The sequence below is a fragment of the Strigops habroptila genome, chromosome 1 (assembly GCF_004027225.2).
Source record: "Strigops habroptila isolate Jane chromosome 1, bStrHab1.2.pri, whole genome shotgun sequence".
Classification (NCBI taxonomy): Eukaryota; Metazoa; Chordata; class Aves; order Psittaciformes; family Psittacidae; genus Strigops; species Strigops habroptila.
In genome coordinates, this window is record NC_044277.2 from 63,566,565 (window position 1) to 63,577,142 (window position 10,578).

General features: G+C 38.0%; 1 protein-coding gene across 1 annotated transcript in view; it reads left to right on the plus strand.

The window, feature by feature from the left end:
• The window catches only part of ANKS6 (ankyrin repeat and sterile alpha motif domain containing 6), a 37,732-nt gene extending 28,911 nt beyond the window's left edge, over positions 1-8,821 (plus strand). The window contains exons 13-18 of the mRNA XM_030501151.1: positions 324-440; positions 1,850-1,917; positions 3,184-3,300; positions 4,201-4,297; positions 6,931-6,976; positions 7,301-8,821. Coding sequence (XP_030357011.1) covers positions 324-440; positions 1,850-1,917; positions 3,184-3,300; positions 4,201-4,297; positions 6,931-6,976; positions 7,301-7,304 — 449 coding nt within the window. The 3' untranslated portion in view covers positions 7,305-8,821. The remainder of the gene's footprint in view (positions 1-323; positions 441-1,849; positions 1,918-3,183; positions 3,301-4,200; positions 4,298-6,930; positions 6,977-7,300) is intronic.
• The last annotated feature ends 1,757 nt before the right edge of the window (positions 8,822-10,578 follow it).

Here is a 10,578-nt window from a genome sequence, read left to right on the forward strand (position 1 = left end):
TTTTAAGAGCTGTATTGCTTTTTTTTTTTTTTAATTGCAAAAGTAGTCTTATTTTGACCTTACTTTTAACTTTAGCTCATAAGAAAGGGTAATGATGTTACTACTTTTTCAATAAAATTACTGTCATTTGAGTCAAACTTTTAGGTCTAAATTACAACACTTTATTTTAAAAAGTCTTGTTACTGCATTGGAAACAGGGTATCAGTGACTTTTGTTTTTCTTTCAAGCAAACTTAAACAAATTAGAAAATTGATTTGCATTGGGTATTACTTTGAAGGAACAGTAGGCAGCAGGGTTCAGAGGTGTGCATGGTTTCTTTTTAGGCAACCACTTAGTGGATCATCAACAGCTTGTCCCTATTCTGAGAACCAGTGATGTAGAGAACCATGAACGACGAAACCACGTGAGAATAAAAGGAGGTTCTGAAAACTTGGAGAAAGGTAATCTTGCCCTGCTACTACAGAGCAGTACAAAAGTTGGTGCTAAGTAGGCGTAATGTGGCAGGAGAACCTTTACTTTTTCTAGGGATGTAGGTAGGAATGCAAGGTAGGAGTAGAGCAAAAGAAAGACTTAGTGAAAAAGCAAAGGAGAAATGATACTCTATGCAAGATTTGTAAAATGGAGAGGTTTCAGGTTTTGTTCAAACTTAATGTGTAATACAGGAACTGGAAGAGTGAGAGAACAAAAGAAAACATGAAAGGCTGATAGCTGAACACATTGTCTCTCTGTGTGAAGTAGTAAATATTATAGTTGTTCATGACAGCAAGGCTCTGGGCTCAGACCCTGAATGTTTCTTCCCATATCACAACCTATAATTTAAGCACACCAGTGTGATGAAAAATGAGAAGGCTAACTAACAACCTAAAAGAAAAGAAAAGTTAATAATATATCTAAGGTCTTCTAATAAAGCTTATATTTTCTTTCTGTAAGATGATATTTTTCATCAAACTGCCTGGAGTTCTGATGCCGTTTTTAAAGCTGGTTACCTTTTCCCATGGATTAACCTCAGTTAGGGTACTAAGGCTTTTAGCCTGAAACCATGCCAACCTTTACGAATCATGTTAAGCATACCAAATTAATTGGTCTTGAGGTGAAAAAATCAAAATACTAGCAGAAAAGAAGACTCAACTAGAATTTTTCACTTCAGTTTTCTGTGGAATCTTCCATGTAAAGAAGGGGGTTTCCAGAGTGGTGCATAGAAAAGTGCGTCCATCTGAAGGTAGTGGACATCTTTTGACAAGCTTAGAGAGTGAGATTCTCTTCCAAATTTCTACTGTTGATGAAAAAAAGGGACAGTCAAAAGTCAAAGAAGGGAAATAAGTGAAACTTAAATTGTGTCCAGGCTTCATCTTAGCTCGACTTCAGCTATATGTGTTCAAAATACCTGAATGTCAGGCACTTGAGAAGAGGTTCAGATATACCGTTGTTATTTCAGTGATTTGAATGAGCAACTGGGTGGTTGCTTGCTCTACACTTTGCCTCCTGGATCATAACATGGAAATATGGCATTCAGTTCATGCCCTGCTTGAGGAGTTTTGCTGTCTAACCTGCATGATCTGGGTCAGCCATTCAGGGCCAAGCACCTGCGTTTTAGGCAGAAGTGCTTAAGTTGTTCTTAGTGGTTTGGTTTCTTTAAGATACTTCTGATGAGGAAGAAGGCCAATACAACAGAAAGATTTTTATCCTAGCAAGGTAAGACTAGATGGAAGTAGGTAAGAACACCTTAAACCAATATTTTAATTTCTGATGCAGACTAAATGTGATTGGGTTTTTGTTACCACGTATGCAGAGATCACTAAAATCTTTCCTGATCCATGGAGGGGTTTTGTTTTCTTTTCTATTATTACAGATGAGCTGACTGGCATCCTTAAAAAATTGTCACTTGAGAAATATCAGCCTATTTTTGAGGAACAAGAGGTATGTCTTTTTTGAAAGATTTATTTTTACTGTTTTATAAAAAGTAGCGTGTGACACACATTGCATCAGAACTGTGATCCAGAATTTCAAATTTAAAGTTTTACAACCATTTCTGGTGGCAGAATGGACCTCAAAACATGGACCAAGCAGCATTTGTGGCATTCTTCAGGATACTGCAAAGAGGAACCTACAATTTTGATACAGACTATATTGCCTCAGACTTCCCCCCCACCTCTGTTTTTACACTCTGCTCTTTCTGTATATGGCTAAACAGTTTATAGTACACACTTTATCATCACTAGAATCACAGCTGGAACCTCATTTGCAGATGGAGAACAGCAGGGTATGAGTCACTGAGATGGCTTCTTTTCCTTTTGTATCTGCTATGAATAAGCAACATGAGAATTAAATTGGGGAACCTAAGCATCATTGTAGATGAGGCCTGTGACAGTGATTTTCCTGAAGGATGCAATGAAAGGAGACGTTGCTGAAAATAAGTAAAATTAATTAATTGCAATGTTTAAGACAGTGTCAGTTGTGAGCAGTAAGTGTTTGTTTGGCCAACGGCAGAGAGTAGTGAAAAATATAATAAATGGTCATTGCTGCAGAGTTCAGGATTCAGCACCACGAACACAGATTATTGGGCTGCATCACGATACACCAGGCTTATTATTGTTCCCCTACGTGATAGGGAAGAGAGCATTTTGTAGATATGAATATGCTCTGTATGCGAGGGTTATATCGATATGATAAGTTTTAGATGTTTGTTGTTATCACAGCCTTATGGATGCATTGATATAATAAAAACTGATACATGAACAAACTCTAGGTTTTCCTGAGGAGACACTGGAAGAGTACATACAATATTCTGAAATTCAAAAATTCCTAGGTGGAGGGGAGGGGGAAGAAAATAGATGAGAGCAATCTTAGGCTTATTCAACTAGCTGCTGCTGTAAGTAGAGGAATTTTTGTGGAGAGTATGTATTTTGTATTGATAGAGGTTGTCTGAAAAGACATTGAAAGTAATATTTTAAATACACTGTCATAATTGAATTATAAACAGCCAGTTTAAAAACTGACAGTTGAGTGATAAAGGGGTACCATTTGTTGTTAGTAATTCATTAAAAATCTTAGTGCGCACAATATTTACAGTAAGTCTACATAATAAAAAAAAGAACCAAACACTTTTAACCTATAATAGTTAATCTTTGCCTAGGTAAATTTGCCTTATCTTTGTTTGTTTTTTTTTTTTTTTTTTACGTGCAGGTGGATATGGAAGCCTTCCTTACACTTACTGATGGTGACCTGAAAGAGCTGGGTATTAAAACTGATGGATCAAGGCAGCAAATTTTGGCAGCTATTTCTGAACTGAATGCAGGAAAGGTAGATTATGAACTACTGTACTTAGTAAATTAATTCAAGGCTTGCTTATATTGTTAATTCAACATACATTTTAAGATTCAGTTTGTGATATTAGTTAGAAATTAATGTTTTCCAAATAAAATATTTAATGTATTTGATTAGTGAAAACACCTTCTTTTGTGGTACTCCCTGTCCTCTTTCATTAACTCTTTCTGAGTTATTGGAATTTGTAACAGAAGCTACTGGTAACACAAGCATTGGCAACACTGAAGTTACTGAATATTGATTTTCGGGTTTTTTAATGCTAAAAAGAATTAGCTGGCCACTATGGTCCAGCTGAAAAATATAATGTAAAAGGAAAGGTCTCTTGTTTTGCCTAACAGTTCTTGATTTCTCTTTGATTAGGTAAATAACACTTCTGTCATTCCTTACACTTTTATTGCTTTTTAGTTTTGTATTGACATAAACAAATTTTGCTAAGCACAGCATACAGGAAGCAATGTTCTTGTCAGAGGGATTATGGACTGGAGCATCTCTTTAATTAGGCCTGCTGACACTTCTCAGCTGCTTTTTCAGTTCTGAAGTCCATTCTCTTTCTGATACACATACAGATAATTTCCCAAAGTTAAGATCAATAGCAGCAAGTGATGAGGCTAAAAATTAGGGAAGGTGGATGATGTGTTTGATGTGCCACTCTGTAAAGCTCTGAAGAAAATCATGAAAATGTTTCTATTGCTGTCTGATAGTTTCAGGAAAAAGATTACTACAAGGTAAGGATTTGATATTATTCCTGATAGTACACTGTGACTATCTAGGCATAGACACACATATTTACACTTTTGTTTTTTGTGTGAACTCTTAAATTTTTTTTTAAAACAGAAATTTAAGAATACCTTATTTTAATCTATTGTGCTTTTACAGGGACGAGAGAGACAGATCTTACAAGAAACTATACACAACTTCCATTCTTCTTTTGAGAGTAGTGTTAGTAACACACGACCTCCAGGTCATTCCCAGTGTAAGTACCACCTGAAATTAACTGAAAAATGTATGGATACTTTTAATTAATACTGACTAGAAGACAGGATGTGGCAAACAAGCCAGTTAACTGCTTTCAGTGTTAATGATTGGTGCATGCCTGTGTCTTTTGCTGAGACTGTACATGAGATTTCAAGGTAAAAAGTTAGATATATCTATAAGATTTTTATACACACTTCAGTACTATCTGAAATAAGCAGATTTTCATTGTGCATTACTGAACACAGAAAATGGATGTAAGTATAGCAAACTGTAGTGTACAGTATACTGTAAATTGTGTATGTATATATATAGCACCAGTGGGAGGTGCATTTCGGTAAGAGTAAATTCATAATTTACAGTAAGAAGTGAAGAGTAAATTCATAATTTACTCTTGCATACTCTATAAGAGACAATTTTATTTAGTGCAGTCAAATAGATTAAATACATTCAAGGCTTTAACTGGCTTAACTAGCTGTGTTAATTATGTATTTATGTACGTATGCAGTTAGTTACTTTGTATAGGTAATATTTTAATGTGATGGTCTATAGTTAGTTTCTTTGGAATGCATCTATTCCAACCACCAGTGTTAAAGTGCCTCTTAAGCTCCTTCAGTTGCTTACTTTGCAGTTTGCATCCACTCACAAAATCATTTCATTTCTTTAGTGGTTATATTAAATAGTATCTCAGGTGTTGTGTGCTTTAGGAGGCCTTAATAATGAGCAAGTCTCAGTTGTTCAGTTTCAGTCAGCTGAATATCACTAGGTATGTGAAAGCAGATGCTAACTCTGTCTTGAGGAAAACTGGGCCTGCTGGGGTAGTTAGTCTGGGCTACTTTCTGTATTCTGTAGTCTGCTTGGCTGAAAGCCACTATCAGGTGTCACTGTGTGTATTGTGCAGCTTACTTCCCATTCTCAAAGTAGTCAGCATGTGTAGGAACTTCTGGGTGTCTCTCGATAACATCCCAGACTTGAAGAGCCTCTTCAGTAGGTATTACTAGGTGAGCAGGAGCTGCTGTTTGGGATTTGCTAACACAGCGCAGTGAACTGGAATTACTCAAGAACTGAAGAGACATACAGACGTAATGTCTTCAACTTGCTGAGTTTCCTCCTAGGGCATTTCTTAACCTCATTATGAAAAAGAAATCAACAGATTTGGAGGTAAAGCTAACTGCCAGTTAGCTTAGTTTACCTTCTAAGTTCATTGAAATGCTTGAAAGAACAAGATGATCCTCATCACTTGGTATAGACATCCAGCTGCCTCCCCACCTAAACATATGTCGTGGTTTGAGCCCAGCCGGTAACTCAGAACCACACAGCCACTCGCTCACTTCCCCCCCCCTTTTTCCTCCTCCCGCTCCCGGAGGGATGGGGAGGAGAATGGGAAGAATGTAACTCCCACGGGTTGAGATAAGAGATAAGAGCAGTCCCGCAACTAAGGTATAATACAAAACCACTACTGCTACCACCAGTGATAATAATGATTAGTGAAATAACAAGGGGAGAGGATACAATTGCTCACCACCCGCCGACCGATACCCAGCCCGACCCGAGCAGTGATCAGGCCTTCCGGGTAGCTCCCCCCGGTTTATATACTGGGCATGACGTGCTGTAGTATGGAATACCCCTTTGGCTAGTTTGGGTCAGGTGTCCTGTCTCTGCTTCCGCCCGGCTTCCCCTCCTCCCTGGCAAAGCATGAGACTGAGAAAGTCCTTGGTTGGAATAAACATTACTTAGCAACAACTAAAAACATCAGTGTTATCAGCGTTGTTCCCAGGCTGAAAGTTAAAAAACACAGCACTGCACCAGCTACTAAGAAGGAGAAAAATGACTGCTATAGCTGAACCCAGGACAACATAACACTTCTCTTACAACAGGTGGGAAGAAAAGAGAACACTCCAACATCTAGCAGGGACACTGAACAAAGGGTTTTAAATACCAAAAGAATAAACTAAGTATTCTCCAGATACAACTTAAATGAAAAGCAACTGTGCCTATAATGAAAAAAGAATATGATGCCATTCAATCTATAATTCTGTGCAAAAATTCTGGTCTTCCAATTTCTTTTTACATATGTAAAAGTAAAGAGTATGTTGCATATTGATACATACTTACACATATGTATCTGCAGATATAAGTATTTTAAAAGATGTGAGTGGAATAAAGTGGAAGAATAAAGTGGAAGAGAGTGAGGAGTTGTTTGTGTATTTACTTTCCACTTTTGGATTCAAAATTAAAAAATATCAAATGGAAATTATCCAGAGGAGGGAGTTGAAGAGATTGTAGAGTGAGAAGTAAAAATAGGAGCCAAACCAATATAGACTTGCAGATAAATATTGTACAGAATTCAGGTACTCACTTGCTGGAAAGGTACACATTGAGAAAGGAATGATTCTGGGAAAGTTTGTGGCAGTAGATGAACTTTTCACATGTGACTTTGACTTTTCATACCTTCTCTGTGCAGGAGAGGCCTTAAGGTGAGTAAAGTGAATTACAAGGTCAAATTATTGAGTCTGGTATAACAGTGATACTGGGAAATGTGGGCCTGTTTCTAGTAGTTGTGGAATTATTGTCTCTAAAGTTTTGAGTCTTGCTGGTCACTGTTTTTCAGATTTCATTTCTTTTCTTTTACAGCACCTGGCTGTTCTGTAAAACCACAAGAAGCTGTTTCTCCTAAAAGGTAGCTACTGGGGAAAAAAAAAAAAGAGTTTTTTCTTGTGGTGAAGTTTGACATCTGGCTGAGTAAGTCCAAGTGTACAAATGAAAATTTGAAAAGCTAGTTCCAACTACACCTGCATAGGACTTCCTGCAGTAATGTGCTTAAAATTCAAATCCCACAAGAATAAAGAAAAAAAAATAGAGACTGCTTCAATAGTTCAACCTTAAAGTGTTGAATTGTTCAAGGCATCAGTGGTCTGGATTTGAGAAGAACAATGTCAGAGGAGCAGGAAGAATGAATAACCGTATAAAAAGATTCCTGTTTTCATTCTACTCTTGCCCATAGATGAAGAACCCATGGGAGGCTGACCTGGGCACAGTCAGGAAAAACAAAAGCTTGGAAGAAGGCATGAAAACCACCACGAATTATGAGACATGGAGAAATACGTAAACTGAACACACCTTTATTGACTGGATACAGATAAAGGAGTCCAAATTGAAAATGTAATGGTTTCATGAGAAGGAATATGAGGAAAAGTAATGCTGCATTCTTCGTTAACCAAAATACATTTAATCTATTCAACAATAAGAGGTTAGAACAGCAGTAAAAGTAAATACAAAATACATATTTGTAAAATAGCACTTTATTTAAGGAAATGCATAACCTGTCACCAATATTTAAACAGAAATACTGTTAAAATTTTTATATTGCTGATTATTTGGGGGTTTGTTTTTTTTTTGAGAATAAAACCATTTAACTGATATTGGCTGGGTTTTTTGAACAGTAACACTAGCAGATCCTTAAAATATATTTTTGTAACTGCTGTAATAATTTCAAAAGGGCCAGTTACAGTAATTATGAGTGGAAATAATTTTCTGCTTAATAAATAGAAATTTTTGTACAGCAGTTAATATACAAGTCCTCAGAGGCCTCTGACACTAGGTTTATCTTTCTGAAGGCTCACAAGTGTGTGATTTACCACTGGCTGAATTCCGTGAGAGTCAGGAGTACTACTGCAGGTGAAGTCAGGGTCTTGGAGTTCTAATGCGGAAGTCTGATGTCAGGTAATTACTTCTGTGCAGAACTAAAGAATTTATATTTCTCCATCCTCCTCACAGTACTTTTTTTAGTGGAGTTTAGCAAAAACAGGGATAGAAGTGAGTGCAGTGATAGAGATCAGAGCACCAGGGAAGGTGGTGATGCCCCTGCTGTCCCTCAGGTGCCTCTGGGTGTGTCACTTGGTTCTGTGACGGCTTTGTTGTTTGGCCATCTGAGGTAGAGCTCCGAGTTGCTGGCAGCAAACAGGAGAGCAGCTGAGCTGGACCAGGTTATGCAGTTGTGCTGAAACAGAGCTGAACTTGTACACAGGTAGCTAAATCCCTAGGACAAAGAGGAGAAGAGATTACAGGGGGTATTGCAGAAAAGAGATGTCTGAGCTGATGGGTCAGTCAGATGCTGTTAATGCCCTGAGGTCCATGGAGTTAATGCTATTAACATTCCAGGTGTTAGGCTAATGGCCCTGTCCCTTCCTGAAGAAACATGGATAGTTTTGGTTAATACACTTCAAAATGCAGCAGAGACTTAATTGTGGCTTCTTATTAAGACTAGGAGGTGGTTGCTTCTGAGCCAAAAACATGCAGTGGCACCTTGGAGCTGCTATTGGTGTAACCAGGAATAAGTGATCTGGAATGAGCTGAAACGTCTTGCCTACTACCTTGTGCCTGTGGGCCATAAGGCAGCACAATTCTGCTGTACAGTTTTGTGCTTTTAATGTAACAGGTGGCAATCCAGACATACAATTACACTGCAGAGTCACCTCAAGGCTGCTGATAGGAAAACCTCAAGGTGAGAAGGGTTCAGCTATTCCCTTTAAGAGCTTTAAGGGCCTTATTCTTTGGAAGAAGTACTCACCTGCAATGAATTGAGGGGGTAGGTGGTGTTTTCTTCCCTTTTTTTTTTTTTTTTTTTTAGGTCCTTTTCAATAAGACATTGAACAGTTAGTTCAGTATGAAATACACTTTGCAAGGTTGCGAGATGCATTCTTTCTAAAGTTTGAGAGAGTTCAAATTCATATATACCACTGCCCAGAAGATTGTAGGAACCTTAAGGCTATAAGGTAAGGTAGAGGCATGCTTCATTCCTCTGGCTGAGTCTTGTCTTACTGTACAGAAAATAATTCAAGATTCACAGATTGTGGCTCCATAAGACATTGTTCTCGGATGGCCTAACTGAAGAGTTAGGCTTTAGTTTCTATAGTTAATACTTACCAATTCCTAAGCTATATAGTGACTGAGGATAAATAGTGATATAAATTTGGAAATGTTAGCCAAAGTGCATCAAAGCACGAGCAGCAAAGAGATTTAAACAGAACACAACAGTGTCAGAGGAGACCTTCCAGTGCACAAACACAGGCTCTTAGCATTTATACAACAGGCAGAAAGGGTTCCTCAGACTGTCCCACCATCAACATTCTTTCATATTTTCTGCATTTATTTCTTAAATGTGGTCTGTTCCTTCTGCCTGATTTAGCTGCCATCCCAACAAAACGGGTTGCTTACCATGGCTGCTTTTTATGCCTCTGAGAGGAGGTAAGTTTTGAGACTGACATCTACATTTATGTATCTATGCGGAAGGGCTGGCATGAGCAGCTGTATAAACCCTGCTGTAGGCAGTGGAGGTCAAGTCAATACTGTCACTGGGGTCTGGCCAGCCTAGACCGCAAGCTTGATTCAGTTGTGCAGGTGTCCACTGGCAGTTGCATGCCGTAAGGCATCCAAAGCATCCATAAAGGGTGCCAAGCATGACACCGTGTGGAGGTTATGATCAGTTTATTTGTTGCAAACAGTCACTTGGACAAAGAGACCATTCAGAGGTGGAGACTGTCATTTCATTGATCTCTCCTGATTTGTCAGAGACATGCAAAGATGAAAAACTGTTTCCTGTTTACTGTTAATTTTCTACATCCTTTTTAGTTTAAATGAAAACCTTTGTTAGCAAAGTTTGCTTACCTCATCATGAAAAGTAATACCTTCTGAGTTTTGCCAAAGAAGTAAACACTACAAGAAACAGTTCTTGTTCTGACTCAGTCTAGAATTAGGGACTTGACTCATCTGTAGTTGTTAACCCTAAGATGTCTTACTTTGCTGAGAAGTAGTTATTTTGCGAAAAGCTTTTATAAGGTTCTTTGAACTTAATTTTCCTTTTTTCTGCACTTTGAGCATTAATCAAGATCAGATTTTAAATAAAGATACTTCATTATCTGGAAATTATTCAAGCAGTCATCTGTAGTAGTTCTTGTGCTTCAGCAAATGCCTCAGAAGCCAGGTAGCTTCTCAAGGGAACAACTTTTGTTTCCGGACTGAAGGGGAACATAGAAGTTCATGCCAACAGAGTTCTTTAATACCAAGATCACCTTAGTTCAGAATTGCTAGGCTCGTCTGACTCTGACACTAATAGCCTCAAACTTGCCACTTCAAGATTTTCATTTGATTTCAAAGCCCTCTTGGCAGTACAAGGGTACTTTTAGTGGGAACAGGGTTTGTCCATTAAACCTGAATCTTCATAGGCTATTTTTAAAGCTCATTTGGAATACTTAATTTCCAGTCTCTCAGAAGTTTGTGTTA